Genomic DNA, 26,487 nt, shown 5'->3' with positions numbered 1-26,487 from the left:
AATGAATAGATAATCCTCTTGAAAAGTGAAGAAAAGATCTGAACAAGCATATCACAATAACACAAATCCAGCTAGCCAATAATCATACGACAAACTCAGAGAAATGTAAATTAAAACCATAATAGTAATCCACTGCATACCCACTAGATGGGCAGTCAAGGGTTGACAGCATCAACTTCTGGCAAAAATGTGAAGCAACAGGACTTTCATATACAGCTAGAAAGTGCACAAATTGCTATGACCGTGTTGGTAGAGTCTGGCATTATCTAATAAATATGAAGATATACATTCTGTGACCTAGCAGGATATGTATCCGGAAGACTCATGCAAGAATGCATCAGAAACAGGGCATAGCAATGTGCAGAACAGCACTGAATTTAACAGCAAGGAAGCAGAAATAACCTCAATGTTGAACCACAGAATGAATATATAAATTGAGAGAAATTGTGAAGTAATCACACAAGGGAATTCTCTATAGTAACAAAAATGAACTAGAGATAAATGTAACTCAGAAGAATGTTACAGAGAGGTGAAAGAGATAAGACACTAAATAAATCAGAGTGATAAAGTTTAAGGGCAGGAAATACTTTAAACTTATGTGGTTTAGGAATATATAGAAAGGCAGTTAAAAAGTCAGGATAATGGTTACCTCTAGAGTACCACAGAGGAACATGTGTTCCATATCACTACAGAGTAGCAGAAGCGGGCTTCTGGAATACTTGATATGGGTGAGGTTTCCACAGGAACTCATTTTATATTGTATATTTTTGCATTTTGTACTTCTATACATGTTATAGTTTGCACATACAAAGAAGGTATTAAAAAAGAAATGGTTACTTCCACTGAGGATTTCTTTTAGGTTATCCTCACACAGAGCTTCAAAACAAAGAAAGACAATGAGCTTAATAACTAAACAACCTGATCAAGGCAATGCCTGCTCATTTTAAATTAAAATTAAATGTATCTGTTTATATGGGCTTCCCAGGTGATTCAGTGTTAAAGAATCTGCCTGCCAATGCAGGAGATGTGGGTTCAATCCCTGGGTCGGGAAAATCCCCTGGAGAAGGAAATGGCAACTCATCCCAATATTCTTGTCTGGAGAATCCTATGGACAGAGGAGCCTGGTGGGTTATAGTATATGGGGTCGCAAAAGAGTTGGACAGCGACTAAATAACAACAATCTGTTTATATGTCAGAAAATTGCTATCTCTTGGATTAAAGTATTCTGTAAGAGTTACCATCATTCTCTCTCCACACATAGCTAGCTAAAGTCAATTTCAACTTCTGTAGAAGATAAAGGGCTTCCCTGTTGGCTCAGATGGTAAAGAATCTGCTTGCAATGTGGAAGACTCGGGTTTGATCCCTGGGCTGGGAAGATCCCCTGGAGAAGGGAACAGTTACCCACTCCAGTATTCTTGCCTGGAGAATCCCAAGGACAGAGGAGCCTGGTGGGTTACAGTCTGTGGGGTACAGAGTTGGACACAACTGAGGAACTTTCACTCAGCCACAGGAGATAAAAGCAAAGTCCTGTGCTATTTTAAAGCACGTCCTTAGCAGCCTGTTTGGCGCACACAGCATTTTTCCTCTTTCCACTGAGCAATAACCCCCTTACTTCCACCACTGCCGTGCATGCCAAGTCACTTCAATCATGTCTGACTCTTTGCAACCTCATGGACTGTAGCCCGCCAGGCTCCTCTGTCAATGGGATTCTGCAGGCAAGAATACTGGAGTGGGTTGCTATGCCCTCCTCCAGGGGATCTTCCCAACCCAGGGACTGAACCTGAGTCTCCTAAGTCTCCTGCACTGGCAGTCAGGTTCTTTACCACTAGCATTCACCACCACCACCTCCTCCCAATTTCAAGAACTATGGCTTTTTTTTTTAAGATGGCTTAGATGGCACAGCATAACAGCATTTTTTATCTCATTCCCAAAGCTGAGTATGAGTTTTTGCCTGGCTAGAAAACCCTAATGTAAACAAATCTATTTCAATTCTAAAAAATATTTTAACTATTACACATGTGGGTATATATATCTTTTATACATATATCTTAAAACAAACTTGAGACCTCTTTAATCACTAATTAATGCAGTTAACATACTGATAGGAAAATGAGGAAAAAATGTGACTAAGAAGAAATGTGTTTTAACTGAATAATGACAAGGGAAACAAAGTGAAACAATTTCTTTCACCTATTTATGCTACCATGAGCCTGTCGTATAGCATACCTTGGCTTGGCTGATCAATCTCTTGCTCTCTTTTCAGAGTCGTTTTCTTAATACTCATTTGAGCATGCAATGCTTGAATTTCAGCTAACAAACTCCTTCTGTCTGCTTTCTGGAGGCATTCCATAGCTGCTTGATATTCAATACCCTGTAAAAAAAAAAAAAAGTCAAGAGGGTTGTAATAAAGACAATAACATTAAAAACCAGGAAGTCTGAAAAAGAATGACATGCTAAAATTTTGGGAAAAATTATTAATTTTCTCTTCCTGATCATTAGGATTTACTTTCCAGATTACTAGTCTTTGTATTTATTTCAAAAATCTTTAAACACACGATAAAATATGATGAGTAATATAATAAACACGCATGTACTTAGACCAAGAAATAGACCCTACACAGCTGAAGTCCCTCGGGTACAACTCTGTGAACACACCCTCCTCTGTACTATCTGCTCAAGAAATAACTAGGTTCTAAGTCTGGTGTTGCTTTTATAAGTCTGGTGCAGCCTGTATAATACATTACATATACACACACCCCCTAAAAAATGCACAGTTCTGTCTTACGTGTTTTAAAACTTTATATGGCATCATACTGTATTCATTTTTGCTTTTTTCACTGGATATACTGGTGAACCATCCTGGCTGACACACACGGCTCTACTTCACACTCATTTCAATGGCATATAGTACTGCCTGGTTTGAATGATACAGCACATTTCATTTGAGCATCTTTTCATATATTTACTGGATACTCTTTTATTTCTTTCATGAGTACATACTTTAACACCTGTCCATTTTTCCACTGGCTGTTCTATTCTCAGTGTATTTGGTTTGTAGATTTCTTTCCTTGTGATATTTCTGTTTGGTTTTAGAGTTAGAGCAACACTGGCCTCAAGGAATGAGCTGGCAAGTGTTTCCTTCTTTATTTTGCCAGAGTTTGTGAAGAACTAGTATTACTTCTTTCAACATTTGGGAGAATTCACTCCTGAAGCCATCTAATCCTGAGCCCTACTTTGTGAAAAGTTTGAAAACTATGAATTTAACTCTGTTATAGGTCTACTCAGACTTTCCACTTTTTCATCAGTTTTAGTAGTACATATACTTTTAGGAATTTGTCCATTTGACGCTACTGTAAATAATTATTTTTAAAATTACATTAGGGACTTTCCTCGTGTCCAGTTTTTAAGATTCTGCACTCCACTGCAGAGGTGCAGGTCCGATCCTTGGTGTGCCTGTGTGACTAGTCGCTCAGTTGTGTCCAGCTGACTCTGCGACCCTTTGGACTGTAGCCCACCTGGCTCCTCTGTCCACGGGACTTCTCAGACAAGACTAGTACAGTGAGTCGTGGTTTCCTTCTCTAGGGGGTGTCTTCCCGATGCAGGGGTCAAACCCACGTCGCCTATGTCTCCTGTACTGCAGGGTTACCTGCTGAACCACTGGGGAAGCCCCTTGATCCCTGGTGGGGGAACTAAAATCCCACAAGCCTCATGTTGTGGCCAAAATTAAAGGGTGTTTACCATTTTCCTTAAGTTAGTCTCCAGAAAAACCTCTATTTTATTTACCTTTCAAAGAGTCAGCTTTTCATCCTCTCTATTGTACCAGTGTATCCATTTCATTAATTTCTTTTTTCTTTATTACAGTGGAGCCTCATTATTTGTGGATTTAAGAATTTAAGAATTTGTCTACTCATGATTTTATCTGTGACCCTAAATTCAATACTTGTGATGCTCTGAACAGTCATTCTCAAACATGTGCATGGCAAGAAATTTAAACTGCCACATTCACATGTTTCTAGTGGAAATCGAGCAAGGTGATATTTTGCCATCTTTTATTTCTTATGCTGTAAACAAGTGTCCTTTCTGTCATCTCTTTAGTGCCGTATTTTGGGTACATTTGTGCTTTCTATTGATGATTTTGCTGTTTAAAATGGTTTCCAAGCATAGACATGAAGTATGTCCAGTATGCCTAAGCACAACAAGGCTGAAAGATACATTACAGAGAAAATGTGTTAGAAAAGTTTTGCTTAGGTGTAAGTTACAGTGCAGCTGGCCATGAGTTCAATGCTAATGATTCAACAATACATAATCAGGAGGGTGTCTTTAAACAGAAATGCACATAAAAAAAGATTATATATTGACTGCTTGACAAAAATGTCACCACCAGGGACTCACAGGCTTTCCCCTGCTGGCAATGGCTCAATATTCACAACAGCTTTACCAATCTTACTACTGCAAATGAAGAGAACTGATGGTATTTTATTCTTTCTGTTTTCTTTAGACTTATTTTGTTACTCTAACTTCCCAAATTGGATGAGTAACTTATTAATTTTTAGTCCTGCTTATTTTCTAACATAAGACAAAATATTTGTACTCATACTTTTTATCCTGAATATTCTTAGTGGCTCCTGTTAAAATTTTAACCTTAAGACTTACTCTAAAACTAATAAATAACTCATTTTCTATAAATAACCATAAATATTTCTAATAAACAACTAATAAAAAACTCATTTTCTCATTACTATTAAAAAGCATTCTTTGTTTTAAAGTTTTTCTTACAGTCTCATTTTGATACCTGTTCTTGTATTCTCTGTTCCAAACAGTTTAATAATTCAACCGCATCTCCTGTACCTAGAGCTGTCAGCTCAGTCTGAAATGCAGCTAGTAAAACACTGCGCTCCTTTAAGAAAACCTGCTGAAGAGCAAGCAGAAGTTCACCTCGCCAGTCGGAGGAGCTCTCATGAGGTTGAGAACTATCATAAACCTAGCAGAGTACAAAAAACAAAAGTTAGTTTTCAAATAAGCTAAGAACTGTTCTAGAAATGATATCTGTCTGCTAACCAAAATCAGCATTGGAAGTCTAAGAGGATACAAATTTATTTTCAAGTGTGCAACTTGGAGCATTTAAACAATACACAGAAATTTATGTGAAAAACATCAGAAAAGACAACAGCTAATTTGGAAAACAAAGTGCCTTATTATTGATAAAAATCATATAAAGCTACTTAGATGCACAATTGTCTTTGAGTACCTCGGCTTCTCTTTGCACTTGCATTTTGGTAATTAAATCCCTAAGAGATGAGATTGTACTGAGGTAAGCTCTTCTCTCTTCCAGCCAAGACTCTGACGTCTGCTGAGCAGAATGGTCTTCTCCGTCACTACAGGGGGACTCGGTGAGCGAGAGCACCTGCATGCCTTCATTATGGACAGCTCTCAGCAGTCCCTAGAAGCCACAACACAAAAGCCAGAATTAAGACTTTTTCAAAAACTGTCAAGTCAGACATGAAAAGAGGAATCCCAGTTAAGACAGATTTAGAAAAGCCACTGCAGAAAGGAAACACCAGCCTACCATTTCTGAATGCTTTCTTCCTGTGGAGGGGTGAGCCAAACCCAGAAGACTGTCTATACCCTTATATGGCTCTCATCTTGTAAATTCTTTCTATTTATCTAATGTGCTCTTCTTGGATTTTATCAGGCACTAATTTGACCAAAAGAAATATGTAGAAGATAGGTTCTAAACTTTGAGACTGCTTTAATAATTTGGCAAACAAAAATATTAGGAATAGAAATTTTTAAAAATCTTTATACAATTAAATATACTCTATTATCTGTAAAATACAGAAATAAAACTAAATAGAGCCGCGAGTTTCCTTCTAGCTATGAAATTCTCTCTTCAGAGAGATCTTAATATAGTAAGATCTTCTATAATAACTTCTAATAAACTATTACGTTCAACATAGAAACTATACTGGCTAAGTTTTACTGAAAGATGGCTGTCTTTTGGTACCTTTATTTTCTTTGGAAATGAATCTCCTGAACTTTCACCTTCTTCTCCTCGGCATTCCGACACCATGTCAAATCCTTGACTTTGTGAAAGATAAATTCCCTGACCCCAGTCTGATCCAGAATCTAAAATAAAGAAAACCATTGACTATTAAAGAGAAACAAACTCTTTTTTAAGTAAGTACTATAAAAATTTCAGAAGTTTATATAACTTACCACTGGAACATAGTTCTCTAGTTTGGTAAGCATCAGAATGTGTTAACTCAGGAATTGAGGAGCCCTAATCAGAGAAAACAAAGAAATAAAACATTTTTTGCTTTATTAAAAAAAAAGGTCCAATGAACATTTTACTTTTTTTGTAATGCTGTCAAACAAACAAACATGCCACACCTTTCACAATAAATAAAACTATCCATGGTTTACAGTAAGGCTTTAATTTTTTTCTTCAGGGATATTACCATACTAAGAGACATTAGTAAATTAAGGAATGATAACATCAGGTTCTAAATCTGCATAGGAGCTTTGTGGGACATTATTATTTGACTGAACACAAAAGAAAGATTTCAAATTTTAGTTTTATTATAAGGAAGAAATTGCCCCCAAATTTGTCTCTTAACAACATAAAATTTTGAGGAAAAAAAACCCCACAGAATGCTGAAGAAATACACTGTGAAAAGCAGATACCTCTTTAGACCTCAGACACTGGATCACCGCCTTCAAGGCGCTACACTCCTCTGTTAGTAACCGGGTAGCCACACAGTGATCCCTCTTCAAGGTTTCAGACTCTGAAATGTGTCTGGATTCCATATCCAGAATTTCGGCAGCATGTAGTTCTTGCATCTGCTCAATCTTTTCAGTAAACTGATTAATTATTTCAGTGACTTCTTCTGATGAACATTCCCTCCGTAAGTCAATCTGGATTCCTGCATTTCTAACAAGAACTTGTGGAGTCTGATTGCTGCTGCTGACTTTGAGGGTCCCATCTGTCTGGGATGCGGAGCTTTGACCCACTTTTATAGGAAGTGGCTCTAATGTGTGTGTGTGGCTCTTTCTGTCTTCTTGTACCTCAGTATTGTCTTCTCTTTCTGAGAAGCAGGATAATTTTGCTTCTGCCTTTTTGAGTTGATCCCTAACTTGGCTTAAATCTTTCTGGAGAAATGCTGTATATGTTTCTTTTACCTAAAACATAAAACAACAGTTTAGAACACTCAGGTAAAAATATCACATGTAGAATTTAGGGTTCAAAGTATAAGTCATGCTATTATGCTCATTTTCCACAGACTAACAGGGAAAACATTTCAGAAACACAGTTTTCATACATATTTGCATATATGTAGAGTCATAGATTAACACAGAAGTGAAATCATTTTACTGGACTCTATTTTTGGTTCTCAGGGGTTAACATCCATCTTTCTCCTTCTTTATTAACTAGACTAGAAGATTAAAAGCATCCCCCTTTTAAGAGACTAAAAGAGATTCCAAGGAAAACCAAACAAGAAAGATGAGAGCAATGAAATTTATAATAACTTTTCATCAAATTTATGAAAGATTTTTTTTCCTAGCTGTTAAGTTATAGATCTGGGATTAAGAGAATATACACTTTCAAATGAAATACGCAGAAATAGAAGCTATGTTATTAATTTTACCAAAAGCTCTTCTTGAAGTTTTTCTGCCTTCTCTTTGTAACTGGCAAGTTCTTCTTTGGTAGCAGCTGACTCTGCTCTAATAGTCTCAAGCTGACCAAAAAATCCATTTTCTTCACTGGTATGAAACTGCTCAGCAGTTGTCTGAATGGTAGTGGAAAACACAAACACGTCATTTTCAAAAAACAAAGCCAAACTCAAGGTACTTGAATATTTCAATAACGCTTTTTCAGGAACAACTGCCTATCAGATTAACGGGGTTAAAATGACCCATTTTCTTTCAACAAATAGGGAAACTCTTCAGAACCATCATTTTATATTCTTGAGTAAGTACACACACACACAAAAAATGATTTTTCTGGCAATGAAAGGTAAATCATGCCATTAGAATATATCCTAAAAAATTTTACAATTAATGAAAGTTTCAGTTATCTATTCAAAAATTTTCGTATTTATATCATTCTCCTCAAAAGATATGAGGTGGTTTACTAAGATATTTCTTAGATATTAAGAAATAATAAAATCTTACTAAGATATTTTAATCATATGGAAAGTCACATTACTATTTTAAATATTATTTACAGTAATTTATATAGTTTCAGTTAGCTAGAAGGAAAAAGTCTAGTAAATGGAAAGAATTACTACTCTTTGACAAATAAATATTCATAGGCACCTAATGTATCAGTTAATTTCTGGTGTTCAGATAAGACCACATTACTCAAAATTACAAATATATAAAGTGAGAATCTGAAAATTAAAGTCCTTCCACATCTGTCCTATGCTAAGAAATATCTACGCATTCAGAACTTTACATAAACAGACTTTCAGAGAAAAAAGATGAAATTTAACAGAGGTATAGAATCTGTAAAAGCAAATGATTTATCACTCATACATTAATGCACTAGAACACTAATATATTCTGATATTTTTCATTGTGTAAAAGGAATGATAACACTTAACATGCATATTAGAAGAAAAGAGGAAAAAAATCCACACAAGTTCCAGAGGACATCTGCTATACTTAACATTTCCATTTTTCTCGGGACTGCTCTACTTACGACTGCTCATAATGACTATGGCAGTAAAATAAATACTGCGATTTTAAAACTAAACAAAATACAGTTTGTACCATTATTCTAGTGATAATAACATAACCGTACAGAATGGTAAATTTTTAAAATAAAAACCCTTTATATATGGAGTTGCTAAATATAAAGAACACTGTATGAATTTAATAAGCTAGCAGTAAGTTTAAAGAAAAGGGAAAATAGTTTCTTAAGGTATTTGATATCTAACCTTGAGAACTTCAAAATCTCCTGCAGGGCTTCTTTCCCTTTCTTTGCTTCCCTGTTTTTTCTCATTGTCCTCCAATAGCTTCTGCAGTTCCAGTAGCTTCTTTTCTTTTTCCAGAGCATTTTGTTCTGCAATTTCTATCTGTTCTTTTTCTAAAATCAAACTAGTCTGCATTTCAACCACTTGGCTCTCTAATTCTGATATTCTCAAGGTCAGTGCTGACACATTTGACTCCATTTCATTTTCTGTTAGTTGAGTCAAATTCTGTATATTTGTTCTTTCAGGTTCTGATGAAGTTGATTGTTTATCTTGCCAGAATTTTGCATATTCTTTAACTGCTTCAAGTTGGACTTGACTCACAAGAGCAGCGGCAACTTTTTCCTCAAGTATATTCTGTAGGTTTACAATCTTCTTTTTCAGCACTTCTTTTTCAGACTGGCCTTGCTCCTCCATGTCCTTTATCTGTTTATGACACTGGGTAAGTTCTAAGTCTTTTGCACTCACAGTGCTCTCGAGCTGGAGCACCTTTGTTTCCAAGCTGCTTATGGAAACTTTGCTGTTTTCTTCAAAAGAACTGAGGTAAGTCTGATTTTCTAGGGGTTGAAGAGCATCCTCAGGAAGGACTACTTCTAGTCCTGGTTTGTTTTTGTTCAGGTCATCTATAGCCATGTTAACACTTTTCTCTGGTATGCTATGGATTTTTTCAATATTTTCACGTTCTCTCTTTAAGTTGCATAATTCTTCTGTTAGTTGGTTCATTTTTAAATTGGTTTCTTTAAGTGCATTTTTCGTCAAGGCTATTTCTTCATTAGTGTTTTCTACTTGCTGTTCCAAAGCCAATTTTTCAGCTGTTACCATATCCAACTGATGTTTTAAACTATCTGCTTCTTCTGGGAGAGAATTAGCAACCACTGATGTCTTTTGTTCAATATTTGCCAATTCCTGTTGAAGTTTTTCAATCACTTCATTCAGCTGCTCAATTTCTTCTTCTCTATTTTTCTTCACACGTTCTTGATCACTCAACAAACATTCTATCTGGGTTTCAAGATCTCTTATAAGTTCATTTTTTTCTTCAATAACCTATCAGTTAACAAAAAAGCAACATATGTAATAACTATGTATTTATATTTGGGGAATTTTATTTTATTAGGGTCATATCTAAAAGTGTTGATCACATACACAAAAATAATATACTTCTCAAAAATACTAAATAGACCACAAGTCTTACATCATACCAAAAATGACCTTATTTAGAACTTCTTTCAGAAAATTATTAAATACAGAGTAATTTATGCATTTAATAGCTGATTTCCTGTAAGTAAAATAGTCAGTATCAAACTGAAAAGGATGAAAAGTATTGAAATAAAAGTCTATAACAGAGAGTGCTTAAATATCATTATCTTATTTAAAAACTCAAACAAAATAGAAGAATTTTGAAGTTTTTAATATTTTGGTTAGAATGATAAGAAATCTGAGTTACCAGAGACTATGAAATATCAAAAATGTTTGACAATATTAGGAATGGATACAAATACACACAGCTTGTTAAACTAATATGTCTTAATAAATTAAAATTAATGGATAAGAGAATTAGGTTTTATTTGGTTTTTACATTCAAAAAGAAACTGAAAAATAACTATTTTGCCCTTTAAAATTCTAGCTTAACCACTATGAAAAAAGTATGGAGGTTGCTTAAAAAACGGAAAACAGAACTACTATATGATCCAGCAATCCTACTCCTGGGCATATATCCAGAAAAGGCAAGAAGTCTAATTTGAAAAGATACACGAACCCCAATGTTCACAGCAACACAAATTACTATACGTAAAAAAGATAAGCATGAAAGGTTCACTGTATAAGCAGGGAACTCTGTTAAAATATCTCATAATAACTTATAATGGAAAATAATCTGGAGAAAACTGGATCCGTTTGCTGTACATCTGAAATTAACACCATAGTGTAAATCAACTACTTCAATAAAAATAACATTCTCATTTAAACAGCTTCATATACTAATTTTAAATTAGTGCACCTTGTTATCTGTCGTCATTTTAAGTTGATGCTGAAGTTTCATAATCTGCTCATTCAATCGGTCAATTTCTATCTCTTTTTCTTGCATTATTTGAGCAAATTTCCCAAACAGTACATGTTGATCCTGAGTAGAGATAGCATCAGATTCCTTTATGATAAATCCCAGTTTCTCCATTTCATCCTAGGAACAAAGATAACCATCTCAGTTGGATAGAGCATTACACGTGATCTTCAGAACATTCTGTCAATTAACTCTTACCAAGCTACAGCACCCAAAACGTTCAGCGCTACTATATAATTATTATAAATCAATAAATCTTAAACTGTTTTGATAAAGGTCTCCAAAATTTTTCATATCTGATGAATTCAAACGTTTCTGTTGGGTTGAAGATAAACTCTATGCAAATCCATTTGCAGCTATTTTCCTCTGTTAAGTATTATGTAGCAGCTGGATTTAGCAAATGCTTAATACTATGACTATACAAGACAAAAACAATGAATTATTTAGAGGCAAAGTTTTCCTTGAGCAATTACCTTAAATAATTTGTTTTCTTGTTCAAGTTCTTGTAGGCGGGTAGTAGATTCCTTTTTCTGTATTTCTAACTGCATATGTAGTTGCTGGACTTCTTCATTCTTATTTTCCAGTTCTTCTCTGAACTGTTCTAACTGCTCTTCTAAGTTTGTGATCTTTGATACCATAATTATCAAAGGGAAAGAGAAAAACAACTGTTCATATAGATGTTTATTTGTCAAGAGAGAATGAAGAGTACTGGATTAAGCTCTACAGGGTACATGCTTAAAACAGGTGAGCCATGAAAATAAAGGAAAGGGGTTTCTCTAAGCCAGATCTAACTGCGTGGTTTCTAGACATTTTCAAACTAAACACTTTAAAACTATCCTTCCGAAACTGTCCTTCAGAGGAAGGCTACAAGGAGCCATTTCCTACCAACTTTTATCTTCTGATAAAGTATAAGAGTGTCATGAGAGGAAGGGAAAGAATCCACATTTTAAATCTTATTTTATGTTAAATTAACTGCTATCAAAAAGGCTCAAGAAAGCTGTAGAATTAAGTCAGTTATTTTAGCCACCAAGTGAGACTAACTCAATTTAGTCCATATTAATACTTAACCCCATAAAAGGTTTGGCAGCCACATGCCTTATTTGGGCAGAAGGGAGCAAAGGCAGACTCAATACTTAGGTCTGACATACAGAAACTTAGAGTAAGTTAGTAAAACCATTCTAGGAGAAAACTAGAGTGTTCCTATACGTAAGACAATTGAAATTCAGCTATGGGCACAGATTACCACTAATGGTAAAGCAATTGTTCTTTGATAGTTATATAGAGATTGAAACTAATGGTGAATAGTAAGAGCTAATTATCTTTTAAAACTTGGGTTTGCTTGAGGACAGGAACAGTTGTTTACCTCAATGCTTTGCAAGTTCTTAGTACTATTGCCTAGAAAATCCCATGGATGGAGGAGCCTGGTAGGCTGCAGTCTGTGGGGTCGCTAAGGGTCGCACACGACTGAGCGACTTCACTTTCACTTTTCACTTTCACACATTGGAGAAGGAAATGGCAACCCACTCCAGTGTTCTTGCCTGGAGAATCCCAGGGACGGGGGAGCCTGGTGGGCTTCCATCTATGGGGTCACACAGAGTTGGACACGACTGAAGTGACTTGGCAGCAGCAGCAGTACATTTTTAATGAATGGATTTTCAAATGTTTATTTATCTAATGATCAAAACTGCTGCATTAAAACAAACCTAAAATACAAGGGCAGCATTTAGTGGCAGCTGGCTCAGAGAATACTTATAAATCATTCATCATCTTAGAACTTGAAAGGGGGCACATTCTGATTACACACCAACATGTAGTCAGATGGAGGAGGAAATGGCAACCACTCCAGTATTCCTGCCTGGAGAATTCCATGGACAGAGGAGCCTGTAAGGCTATAGTTCATGGGGTAACAAAGGGTCGGACATGACATAGTGACTGAGTACAAGTAGTCAGAATTGTATCTTAGCATTAACAAAGCACAGACCTTCAAAATCATTTAACCTAATATTTCTGTAACAGAAATAATATTTATATTAGTAATAAACAGCCATCATTCATAGCTTCCCTGATGGCTCAGATGGTAAAGAATCTGCCTGCAATGCAGGAGACTCAGGTTCGATTCCTGGGCCGGGAAGATCCCCTGAAGAAAGGAATGGAAATCCACTCCATAGTCTTGCCTGGAGAATTCCATAGACAGAGGACCCTGGCGGGCTATAGCCCGTGGGGTTGCAAAGAGTCAGACGTGACCGAGCAACTAATGCTTACAGGCAATTTACTGTTAAGACACTGCATAATATGCTTTATATGTATTATTTTTTAAAAGCCCTGTAATGACTTTATACATCTTTACTAGGATTACCTCCATTTCAGAGATGAGGAAGGCAGTCACTGAGACAGGAGTCTCTTGTTCTGCAGTCACAAGGCTAGTATGTGGAAGTCACTTTTGAACCTTAGGAGTTTACCTCTGGAACCTAACATTCTTAACTATTATTTATCCTACTTCTAATAACTAATGTCTAAGACTTATGTTTAAATAATTTTCTTTAACACTGGTATTAAACTCAGTAATAACACCTGAAATACAGTTAGTAGCTGCACACGTATAATTATCAGGTTAATCACCTGAAAACTGTGATGATTATATCTTCTTCAAAGTTACCTAATAGATGACATTTACACTTCTATGACCACTTTTGGTGACAAGGTATTATTTCAACACATACATAGATATTTAAGCTCAAAATTGCTGCCCTTGCCTGTCTCACCTGATACTTATTTTCTTTTTTGATAAACAGTTTATGGTCAAATTCTTAGCCTTAATATTCAAAGTGTAGTCCCGGGAGGAGAGCGAGCATCACGTGGGAACATGTTTGAAGCACAGATTCTCAAGCCTCACCCCGGGCCTACTGAATCAGAGTCTTCATTTTAAAACGATCCCTAAGGGGATTCACAGCACATTCAAGTTTCAGAAGGATTCATCTAAAGCACTAACATTCCCATCATAAGCAGCTGAACCTGAGGCATCAAAATAGAGACTTCAATTCCCAAAATGACACTGTGAGGCATTCTTTCCTCTTCTCAGCCAGACTTCAGTTTTGGTCCCTGGCTGTCTTATTACTGAGGCTATGATAACCAAGAATCAGAAAAATATTATTAAGGTTTAAAAATAGAATGACAGCTTTTTGGTTTAACCTTGTTTAATTTAGCTACCAAGTGATATCTAGACTGTCTGGATTACATTAATTAGCACCTATATGTGTTTTAAGAATTTTTTTCTTTCAAATGTGTACACATACACTGGCTACACACACACATGCACGCATACACACACACACGTTTCCCAGGTGGCGCTAGTGGTAAAGAACCCTCCTGCCAATGCAGGAGACTTAAGAGATACAGGTTAGATCCCTGATCTGGAAGATCTCCTGGAGAAGGGCATGGCAACCCACTCCAGTATTCTTGCATGAGAACCCATGGACAGAGGAGCCTGGTGGGCTACAGTCCATGGGGTCACAAAGAATCAGAGACAACTGAAGCAACTTATCACAGTCCAGCACAGACATACATATATATATCCTAATTAGACAGACGATTCCTTGAGATTGGTGCTGGTTTTAAAATTGGACAGTGGTGCTCTACTCATGGAAATTCAATAAATACTAAATGACTGTCTATGATAATTTCTCATCAGCAAGGCAAAACATGCCCAGATGTTTTGGCAGTAAAGCATCCCAAAGCTCCAGAATCAGAGAAATTGAGGAGGAATTCTTGTTCAGCCACTTACTGTGTAACCATGAGCAAGTTCCTTAACCTTTATAAAGATCTGGTTTACTCAAGAATAAAGTGGAAACACCAAAAGAACCTATCCTCAGGGAGAGTGTAAGGTTAAGGACACAAGGCATTAATTAAAATACTGACCACCTTCTAGCACAGACCTCAACAATGTTAACTATTATTATTCATTATTATCATTTGTAAGTTAGATCTCATTGCTGCTGCTGCTAAGTCACTCTGTTTAAAACCTATCCTATTGAAAGCATCTTTTTCTTAAAGAAATTCTTCTAGTTCTCTCCACATTATTCTCCTTCTCTTATACAGCCTGAAATCCTTATCTTTGAAGGTTTTCTTTTCTTTTTTTCACTCTGCATTTCTAAATACTGTAATGAACTTTTTAAAAGTTGTACACAAATTTACGCTATGAGAGTAGTGGGAAGTATCTCAAATAAAACAACACATAGACATCCTGTTTACGTTTATACTGTCAGGTATCTGAAAACATCTGCCCAGTGCAGGAGCGAATGCTGAAGAAGTTATTTTCATTAAAAGATACGTTTCCATTGTACATCCCTATCTTTCAGTCTCCAGTTACAGAGTGACTGGGTTCTGATAGAATACTTGTCACTGTTATTCAAAATTAGTAGACCAAGTTTGTTGTTTAGTCGCTAACTTAAGTCTGACTCTTTTGTGACCCCATGGACTGTCGCTCGTCAGGCTCCTCTGTCCATGGGATTTCCCAGGCAAGAATACTGGAGTAGATCAAGGTTAGCTGTCTTCTTTACTCATTCAACAAGTCTGGCTCTGTTTCATCTGTAAAAACTGGTAGCTAGTTGATAGAAGCTCTCTAAGGTCTCTTGTAATTCCAACAAATATAATTCTAAGTAAGTAGGAGATAGTTATTGGATCCTTACTTCAAGAAATTAAGCGGTTAAGTAGTCAAATAAAATTCAAATGACAATATAAAATTTTACTATATTTAATCAATTATTTCTGCCTTTGTGACCACTTTTGGAGTCCCATCTTTTTAGAAAGCAGATCATCTATTTGATTATTTAGTGTAAGAGAAATCTGTAAATGTTAATTCTTTTTGAAACACACATAACAAAAGTGGTTATATGTCAACAGAAGTGTCCCCAGTCACTCACATAAAAGCCAAAACATAAATGAATAAGACTCTCTCAGATAAACATTAGTTAGTACTATGAGATAATGAGAAAATAATAATTTTCATGAAAATAATCATTTCCATTATTTACATAAATGACTTTTTTCTTCTCTAAACTACAAGTTCTCTGAGCTACAGTTTTAGGTGACATCTAAATCAATCTTCTTTTTTGCAAAGTAATCATTAACATTTATAAACTGTTTACACTCAATAAATACACATCAAACATTCTGAGAAAATTATATGAAAAAAGATAAAAATGTAATCGAAACTTTTGAAACATTTAAAATGATTTGTTATAGCTAGATAGCAAGGTACAATATGCTAGAGAAAAACCGATGATAGACCAAGGGTCAAATAATTAGGACTTGAAAATGATGGCTGTTTTAAAAGTGCATCTTCTGGTTTTCTTGGGGTAGGGGGGAGGGAGGGAGCAGAAACAGTACACTGTAAAAAGGCACTGTTATCTCCCAGGGAATATAACTTTAGAAAAAACAAACTCCACAGGAAAGTAGCAGTATTCAAAGCCTATGGCAAGCCCAGGAGGAAGAGACACTTCCTTGTGCCCTAACTCGCGTCTCTCTCTCCGCTCGTCTTCATTTGATTCATACCTACCAAACTGGCCACCTTTTTGTCCTCAAGACTCCCTCCTCTGTCAAGGCTACTTGTTCCCTCTTCTTCATTCCAGTTTATTGGTTCAAATGTTTACTGTCTTCAACGTCAACTTAGGCAATGAGCTAAAAAACAGTCTATACTTCGGTTTTATAAACTCCATTCTAATCAAATTAAATTTTCTAAAGTAATTCAAGCCACATTTTGTCATTAAAAATAAACTTACCTCTTTTTCCTTTCTGTCTATGGCATCTCGCTCGGCCTGCAATTGTATTTCTAGAGACAATTCTGCTTTAGCTTCTACAGCTCCAAACTGTTTTCGGTCCTCTACCTTTAAATACATAAAAATTTTCTCAAAATTTCAGATATTAAATCCTAATTATCCATTTTAATCGGAGAAGTAGCAATTGTATTTCTTGAATTAGAAGTAGTCTACATTAGTGAATAATCAAAAGTTACAACATTCACTCTCGAATGCACTTTATATAAGTTAAAACAAGAATGCCTGACAATCTTAAAATTCATTTCTCAGGTAAAATGAAAGCTATCCCCTCATCTCCTCCCCTCCCAAATTTCCTTATCCTGCTTTTCTTTAGCATAATAGGAACAGATCTCACTGCTTCTTAGTCTGGGGCATGGCATCAGCCTGAACTGGTGCCTATAGATTTTCGCTTGGCTGTTATTTTAGAATCTTATTAATGCTTAAAAGGGTAATTAAGTCTTCTGGCTTAATCTTTCTTAATCAGGACCCAGTATGCAAGGAATATTTGGAGAAAAGAACAAACAGAAATGGTTATGATGTTAATGAAGACATACAGATACATTATGCAATAATATCAACAGAGTCCTTAGTAATTTTTGTCAGTAAATAAACTGATGTTCATGTAACTAAGAGTAATCTGTACTAAAACACTTGATAAAATTAACCCAAAGAAAATGTCACACCTTTTGAAAAGAGTCTGCACTCACAAGTAAGGCTTGCTCCAGCTCCCTTACTCTGAACTCCAGTTTCTCAATTTCTTCATTCCGCTCCTGTATATCCCTCTGAAGTTGCTCTTTAGACAGCAAAAGCTCACTGCACTTGTCTGTTTTTTCTTTCAGATGATTTGTTAACTGCTCAACCTGGAAATATAATAAGCAAAAACTGTAATGTTAAAATATGTAAGGATGTTAGTAATAAATCTATCCTCCTTTCACGTTTTTTTAGATACTATGCTCAATTTTATTTTTGATAAGGATAGCACTATCATCTCCAACTATAGCAACATTTTTTGAGTTGATGCATCTAAGCAGCACTAGTTAAAGAGAAATAATACTGCTTTCACCAACTCTTTTAAAGAGAGTTAAGACTACGGTTTTCTTTAGCTAGGAGGAAAAAAATAACTGCATTTTTGAATAATGTTGAATTGCAAGCTCTAATGGCACAACCACACTAAAACCTAATGAAGAAAACAAGTTTACACAGTGCTTACATTCATATGTGAGATACAATGACCTAAAAAAACTTTCACGAATTATACTTTTCTTTCCACCAACGGTTTATCAAAACATATAATAATACTGTGGTTCTAAAGTACCACAGGGACAGAAGGAAACTGGGGACCTTTAATACAGTTACTTGGAAAAAAGCTTTTCAGCCCACACATTCCACCAGCCTAGGAGAGGGATCAGGATGCCAGGCAGTGCGAGGGATCCGTGTGTCCTGAAAAAGTGATTCGGATAAGAAGCAGATGGAAGGATATAGGAAAGAGCAATAAGAGAGCTTGTGAAATTAGCTGTCCTCAAATGAAGAGAGAAAGCTTATTAAAAAAAGAAATATGATGGTAAGAAAAAAGAAACTCTACCTTATTTCAGAGAGATTCTTAGAGGAAATTATCTAAAAATGGCACTTCTTCCTTAAAACATTAAAAGAAATGCTAGCTTACCTACAATTAGAGGTTGAGAAAGGACAGGATTAGAAAGGATAAAGCCTGAGGAGAAGCTTGAACAATAAAAGGTGGACTAAGATTTGAAGTAAGGTTAAAGGAGAAGATAATAAACCAGGTATAGGAAAACGGCACAGCGTACTGTTAACAGCTAGATGTTTTTTTTTTTTTTGATCCTGAGAAAATCAGAAGCTGGAGAATCAGAGCTGGCTAAAAAAGGAGAAAACAAATGGATCACAATGTTTTGGAAGAAAATCAAACACATAATTTCTTGTTAGTTTCCTAAAGTTTTATGAATGAGGCAGTTCACCCTTTTTAAATACAAGGAAACAAATAGTAAGAAATGACTAAGTTCTACAGCTTAAATATTCTTTTGAGATTCAACAAACATACAGTTATTTTTCAAAATCTAGAATATGTCAGGAACAAGATGAATGACTATAAACTCTGTGGGGATTGCTAACTTTTCTACTGCTCCAGTAGATAATGCTTTTCTACATCAGATTCCTTCTGGTTTTTTGTTTTTAAAGATACTTTTTGTTAAATAAGACTGTAGATAACACTTTATGACAATGAGTTATAGGTATTTTACACTTCTTTGGTATCTTTACCTTTTCATATTGAAATAATATTTAAGTTTCTGATTTTGAAAACTGATATACAATAGAAAGAATTCCTTTCAAGTTTTTTAAGATATGAATCTTATTTTATACATAACATACAAGTTAATATATGGAAGACAATATCAATAAAGACATTACCTCTCTAGTTTGGTGTTCACTGATAGGCTGGAATCGAGGCACGACCTTAAGTTGTTGTTCTAGTTTCTGTATTTCCTGTTGGAATACATCTCTCTCATGTTCTCTATCAACAGCTTGCTCCTAAAGTTTAATAATGACAGTAACTGAAGAAATAATATTTACTGAAGTTATTATTTCCCTTACTTCCCTTTAATTGTAGGCACAGTTGTCTGTTTGAAGATGAACAACTGATGATCACAGAAATGCTCCAAACCAAAAATGTTTAAAAAGATAACACTTGTTGCATGGTACATGGCCTAGTAGGGCTCTTGTTGTATGATACATAACCTAGGGCTCTTCAGCAAAAATGCAAGCACTTAAATGTTATCTGAAGCACAACATTTTTTAAAATTCAAGTAATGTTAAATACAAAATGAAATTAAAATGGTCACCTTAAAATGAATTTACTTTTTTGGAACAAAGGAGGACTCCCACTATTTAAACAAAATAAGTACAACAAATTGTGTTGTAGATACATTTTTTTCACTTTAATCTAGTTTTTTTTTAATACCTAAAGTTACAAAGTGTGTTTTAATCTGATCCTCTGATCTGTGAAGATAACATAAGACTTAAATGAAACTCCAAAGAAGAAAACACATATTTTAGAGATTTAATATCTTTTTTGGAGGACAGTAATGACAGCATGAACACAGCTGCAGTTCTTTGCACACTGTTACTTGTGTGTATATGTTTTATGGGTGAAATGGTGGACAGTTAGCTCTTAGGATCCTTACTTGCTCTGACTACTGGTTCAGAAAAAGACTAGGACAAGTTTCTTAGCTATGAATCTGGAAAGTCTAACTGCTGCTGCTGCTGCTGCTGCTGAGTCACTTCAGTCGTGTCCGACTGTGTGTGACCCCACAGACGGAAGCCCACCAGGCTCCCCCGTCCCTGGGATTCTCCAGGCAAGAACACTGGAGTGGGTTGCCATTTCCTTCTCCAGGAAAGTCTAACTGGTAGGGCTTATTCATAATCTGTTTGTACTGCTTTTAATTCTGAAAGCTGCATAATAAAAATTTTTAATTGAAATAATATTTTCAATTAATTAGATGACACAGATAAAAATATTAGAATTTAAGTCTTTTCATAATTTAAAATCTACAACATAGAATAGTAGCAAGTAGCATTCCAATGATAAAATTATTAAAGTTGAGAATACTTACATCTAAAAATTTTCTCATTTTTTCTAACTGCTTTTCCAGTGCTTGGTTTTGCTGTCTTAAATCCATTAGCTCAGCATTTTTTTCCTGTTCCAGTTCTATAAATCTACTGACTTGTTCTTCAACATCTATTTCTAGAGCTTTCACTTGTTTTTGAAGGTCATCACGCACTTTTTCAGCTTGACACTGTACCTCTAGTTTTTCCTTCATCAGTTTTTCTGTCTCCTGTAGTAATTCTGTTCATGAATGCAAAAATATACTACATTAAGTCACATTTAACGATGTTATGATAGGGAAGTCACCCATAACTGTGTTCAGATTTTAACTTCGTGAAATTAAGGGGCTGAGTTTTATTTCAAAAACATGTATAAAAGAAAAATACTCATGTGAAAATACCAAAATAACATATTCCAATATAAGTAAGCAAGCTAGTCTCAATAAAATCATACAGAATTAACAAAAAGAATTATGTCATATCACTAAAAACAAAATTTTTGTGAAAAGAACACAGCAAATGATCCCCTCAAAGTCCACTTTCACTACAAGGAAACAAGCAAAATCTAACCAAACTCAAGCACAGAAATAATTCACCTCAGGCAAAAATCAATCCATTCTAAACCTGTAAAGTCATTTTTATATGCATACACAATACACACGAAAATCAAATACTGTACATCTTTCACCAAGTAAGAGTTACAGATAAGAAACATAACCAGAATCAGAGTTTCCTGTTAGTCTTACTCCTTATTTGATCCACATTCCTGAGTTAGTCTTACATGTTCACATGTATGTGTAACAAGGGAAAACTGACAAGTATGAGAGGCTGTGTGGTGCTTAAGCGCAAAACTGTGGGTTAACGTCCTAACTCTACCACTTCTGACATTTAATATGATGTCCTTCAATTTCCTTGTATGTCAAATGGGAATTAGTAACAGTAATGATCTCTGAGTTATTTCCCCACAATAAGTTAATATATATCAAATAAGTTAATATATCAATGTGTGAAAAACAGTGCCTAGACTATGGTAAGCACTACATATACATATAAGTGTTAGCTATTATTATTATTAATCATACAATAATAAATTTTATACAGCAAAGTAAAACAATTCTCTAATGAAGAAAATGGAATGAATATAACTCCAGAGTCTTTATACTAACTGGCCTGTCAATACTGTACTCAGGATTAGGAATCTACAGAAAGCAGCTTTCCTTTTAAAACAACACTGATTTAGATGTTAAAACAAAAGTAATCAACCAGAAAGTCTCTTCACTAAATTTCACTGATCTTGTTGATACCATCATCTTAGATACTGATTTAGAAAAGTGTACTGTAAAAAGTCATAGGTTGTAAGAACTTAATATATTCGTTAAAGAAAAAAACTGTTTTAATTTATATTATATTGCCTACCACTATTTCATCCATTTTTTTGAAAAAACTGAAATAGTCTTAAGCTCTGTGGGAATAATATGATGATGGTCACTATGAATCTCAGTTTTTAATTCCAAATTTTTATTGTAAGAAAAGTTTTTTTGTTGTTAGAAAAACTTGTAAGTACGAAACACAGCAGCAAAATTAGGTATGTTAGATGACTGAAAAGTCCAAGGGTCACCCAAGGGCCATGCAACTGTGTAAACACACCTGCTCCAGGCGCTGCAACGACTGCAGCATCTACTAGTCCTATTAGGAAAAAGCACACACACAACAAAACATGGTGATTTACACGCCAGCTCTTTCCTAAAACAGAGGAATACATACACACACACAAAACACTAGGAGTAAAAGCTGAACATACTGACTGCCACTGGTTACATTTTGAGATACATCCAAATTCCTTGAATATTTTACATGTATGACACACATACTTTGCACATGAAAAATGCCAACCCTAAACCTGTGTTAAACAAATTTGAGCAACCAGAAAAGCTTCACCATATTATAAGAATGTATGTTGCGTCTCTAAATTGATAAAATTTAATTAGTAAAACTACACATTTATAATTCTAACTGCATGTATAATATAAAGGTGAAAGTGAAAGTTACTCAGCTGTGTCCGACTCTTTGCGACCCCATGGACTATACAGTCCATGGAATTCTCCAGGCCAGAATACTGGAGTGGGTAGCCGTCCCTTCTCCCAATCCAGGAATTGAACCGGGGTCTCCTGCATTGCAGGCAGATTCTTTACCAACTGAGCTACCAGGGAAGCCATAATATAAAGGTAAACGGATATGACTAAAAGGATTTAAAGTTCTATTGTTACAAAGAATGACACCTATTTTTTAAACTGACATCTATTTTTTTTAGAAATTACCTAATTTCTCATTTAAGAAAAGATTAGAGGTTACCTGTAAACTTATTTATTCTTTGAACTCCTGCTTATATTCAACTAAATGTCAGCCTGCTTCTAACAGCCTTTTCCATCTATTATCTTGCAGGCTGAAATCCACCCTACCTGCTCACTACTACGGAGAAGGCAATGGCAAGCCACTCCAGTACTATTGCCTAGAAAATCCCATGGATGGAGGAGCCTGGTAGGCTGCAGTCCGTGGGGTCGCTAAGGGTCGGACACGACTGAGCGACTTAACTTTCACTTTTCACTTTCTACTTTCACACATTGGAGAAGGAAATGGCAACCCACTCCAGTGTTCTTGCCTGGAGAATCCCAGGGATGGGGGAGCCTGGTGGGCTTCCGTCTATGGGGTCACACAGAGTCGGACACGACTGAAGTGACTTAGCAGCAGTAGCAGCTCACTACTAATGCCCGATCAGTGCTCTTAGTTAGTTAATCCAGGCATACATTTTGCTGCCTTTCTGCAATTAAAAGAACTAAATCTCATACAACTTAAAAAAAAAATCCTGCTTCATTATATCCAGCTTTCTCTTCAGGCAGAGGTTTGAGGAGATACAAAGAATTATCTTTCCTGTTAACATATGCCAAAGGAAAAAGGAAAAAAAAACACCAAACCTGATTCCACACGGTTGGCTAATAAGACAATTACCAGTAAGTTAGATTTTCTTATTTCAATCCCTATATAAAACATAAATAATGGCACTGAAAGGGGAAAAAGAAGTCACCTTGAATTTTTAAGGAACGTTTCATATAAAGTCAAGAAATACGTACGCTGTTCAACAGGGCCTGCCTCTGCTTTCATAGCCTCCTTCTGCCTCGACAGTAATTCTCTTTCTTCTTGGATCTGCTGTTGCTCTGCTTCCAGTTCTTGTAATCTATTACCTGCACATAACAACTCCTGCTCAAGACGATCTATTATATCAGTTTTTTCCTGAATTTGCCTTTCAAAAAGTGTTTTCTCATCTGCATAGCCATCAATGACACCTATAAAATAAAATTAACAAGGAATGCAATTATTATTTCAAATTTTACTATTATATAGTTATATAAATAAAAAAGGTGTACTGTCAGCAAATTTTAAATCATTTCAGCCTATTAAAAATCTTAATTCAATTTGCTGCTGATAACAGTAGCAACTATAATATGTTCAATATAGTCTTCTTATTAGCCAATGTGTTTAAATATGAAATTTCTCTGAATTTTCTATTACTTGTTATGTTAATTTATCATATCATGTTGGTGTAATATATTTTATTAAACAGGTTCCTGGAAAGCTTGATATAAATCAAATGCCTATGAACTGAATCACATTTTAAATATACTAGAGAAAGTTGATACTTTAAGTGATTCTAGAAGCCTAACACCCACAATAGCATGGTACGATATAAATAGCATGGGGCTTCAGAGGCTTAAAGCCTGGAATCAGCATTTAAAGGTGACTTCGAACAATTTATTAGTATCTCTTTTTCAGTTCCCTCATCTTTAAATGAAAAGAGCTGTAGGATGGAGGGATTATGTAACAACTCACTATCATTCACTTTTGTATTTTCTAAAATTTTAAATACTTTCATATAATTATATTAAGTACTTTCATAACTAAAAACTATATAGATATATAGTTTTAAAAGCTGCTTAGAGGAATCTTGAAGACAAGCTATAACTATTTTTCAATGGTCATTTGAAATTAAAAGTAGATTGCTGGTTTCCAAACTTGGCTTGCACCAAAATCTATTTTTAGACTTGAAATTTCTCCATCCTCAATAGCCACCAACAGGGTACTCACCCTCAGCCTTACTGAGCTCCACAGCCAGCTGTTCTCTGGCCCTGGACTCCTCATGAAGGCGCTCTCGCAACTCTTCTTGGCACTTAAGGGACTCAGTCACTTCTTGTTTCTGTCTAAATGACTCACGCATCAATTCTGTCTGTGTAACTTTTGCATGTTCCAGCTAAACAAAGAGAGAAAGTATACATGAAGGAAGACAAAGTGTTAAGAATATCAGTGCCATTCTCCATTAAAGCTTTAAAAACTTTTTAAATGGAAATAAAGATATACTGTTGAACTGTAGTCATTTAATATTTCTAGTGCATGCTAATATTAGTAGATAGCGCAATTCAGTACATAGATTAGCTGGGTACAAGATATGTATACAGAGATGTATTCTAACTTTATTGAACAGAAAAAATTGCTTCTTACTGCTAGCACCTGCTTTCTTTGTTTTTACTGAAACAACTATAAGGGGGAAAACCGAGCTCAAATGTTTCTAGTACTTAATATTAACATGATTAAATTTTAAAAAATTTTACCACAGCATTTTAAAATTTACCATAGAAATTAGATTTTAGAGTTACTAAACAAGGCTTTTGGTGGTAACTTTTTGTTGTTGGATAAATCAATATCCAATCATGTGTAACTATTCTTGTTTTAAATATCATTCATAACTTATTACTTGAAAATAATATGAACATACATTTAAGAGTCATAATGGAAAATTAAACACATTTTAATCACAAAATATTTTCTAAAATATCTCTAGTAATATGCTGTTACCTCAACAAAGATAAAAATTCACATATATACATATATTTTTACTTTCAACTGGCAAAAGATTATTTTCCTTTAATGTGGATAACCAGTACATATTAATTTTTAATATTAAAAAGTGACCATAAAATATGAACTGGTTATATACAGCATACTTCTGAACTTAGTCAGAGTTGATACTTTAAAAATAAATCAACTGCTTCCACATGTAATATTTTTCTGTACATTATAAAATGGCATGATAAATATATGAATCTCTAAGAGTTCACAGCTTGAACTCACTAGGATATGAGTTTTTTCCTTCTTCAAATTTACTATACAAATACAATACACTTACAACAAAATAAATACTTCCTTTAGAAAAAATTTTAAAGTTTGCTTCTATATTCTATCTCTTGACAAGGTATAAAATTTCATTAAGATGCGTTTAAATATTACTGTAAAGCCTATAAGAAATATTAGTAACTTCAGTTTTACAAAGCAAAACAAAAAAGTTGGCAGGGACTCAAGTACCGTAGATCTAGCAAACAAATTTCATTTATTATAGCAGAGAGCACCAGCATCTTATTGGAATAAGAGATTCCTTCAAATATTTACCTAAACATTTTAAATGTTAAAAAGTCTCTTCTATCCAGGTAAGGTACAGTTTATTCCTAATATTTATACAATACCTAAACCTAATAATGTGAAATATATAAAAATATCATATTCAGTATTTTCACATAATTTTAAAACTACATTAAAAGTACTTATAAATAATTAGTAAATATTTTGTCCCTTTAATATATAAAAGCTTCAGGGGAGGTAATGAAACTCTTCTGAAAGCATCTGAAATATAAGGTAGTGAGTATATCGTTAAAGAAATGATAGTCATTAAAAGGGCTGACTAACTTGCAGTAAATCATTCACAACATTTAAAAGTCAAATGAACCTGAAAGACTAACTATGCTAAATATCCTTAACACTGTTAATAATACACATTTCACATAAAAAGTAGAAAAAGGTATTTTCTCACAGGATTAGTAGGCATATTAAATATAAGTTCCTTAGGCAGTTAGCAAAAAAACTGAAATGAGAATCCAGGCTTTCTTTTTTTCTTTTCTGGAACTAGAGCCAACATGCCAAACGA

At 34.8% G+C, this 26,487-nt stretch overlaps 1 protein-coding gene across 5 annotated transcripts in view; it reads right to left on the bottom strand.

The window, feature by feature from the left end:
• AKAP9 (A-kinase anchoring protein 9) overlaps positions 1 to 26,487 on the bottom strand; it is a 176,186-nt gene that overhangs the window by 16,688 nt on the left and 133,011 nt on the right. For 2 of the 5 annotated variants that reach the window (XM_055420403.2, XM_055420407.2), the window contains exons 23-39: positions 24,600 to 24,762; positions 23,588 to 23,800; positions 22,107 to 22,145; positions 20,468 to 20,700; positions 19,266 to 19,385; positions 17,525 to 17,701; positions 16,806 to 16,910; positions 11,502 to 11,654; positions 10,969 to 11,148; positions 8,940 to 10,016; positions 7,647 to 7,787; positions 6,685 to 7,179; positions 6,217 to 6,280; positions 6,005 to 6,126; positions 5,249 to 5,440; positions 4,793 to 4,981; positions 2,227 to 2,371 (exon numbers count right to left, since the gene is read on the bottom strand). In XM_055420403.2, coding sequence (XP_055276378.2) covers positions 2,227 to 2,371; positions 4,793 to 4,981; positions 5,249 to 5,440; positions 6,005 to 6,126; positions 6,217 to 6,280; positions 6,685 to 7,179; positions 7,647 to 7,787; positions 8,940 to 10,016; positions 10,969 to 11,148; positions 11,502 to 11,654; positions 16,806 to 16,910; positions 17,525 to 17,701; positions 19,266 to 19,385; positions 20,468 to 20,700; positions 22,107 to 22,145; positions 23,588 to 23,800; positions 24,600 to 24,762 — 3,808 coding nt within the window. The remainder of the gene's footprint in view (positions 1 to 2,226; positions 2,372 to 4,792; positions 4,982 to 5,248; positions 5,441 to 6,004; positions 6,127 to 6,216; positions 6,281 to 6,684; positions 7,180 to 7,646; positions 7,788 to 8,939; positions 10,017 to 10,968; positions 11,149 to 11,501; positions 11,655 to 16,805; positions 16,911 to 17,524; positions 17,702 to 19,265; positions 19,386 to 20,467; positions 20,701 to 22,106; positions 22,146 to 23,587; positions 23,801 to 24,599; positions 24,763 to 26,487) is intronic. The other 3 variants (XM_055420415.2, XM_088833185.1, XM_055420416.2) reach the window with 2 other exon arrangements.

This window comes from Moschus berezovskii, chromosome 3 (assembly GCF_049115385.1).
Source record: "Moschus berezovskii isolate FMDL1 chromosome 3, NW_MosBer_1.0, whole genome shotgun sequence".
Taxonomy (NCBI): Eukaryota; Metazoa; Chordata; class Mammalia; order Artiodactyla; family Moschidae; genus Moschus; species Moschus berezovskii.
The sequence above is the reverse complement of the archived record's forward strand: the minus strand, read 5'-3'. Positions and strand labels throughout refer to the sequence as shown.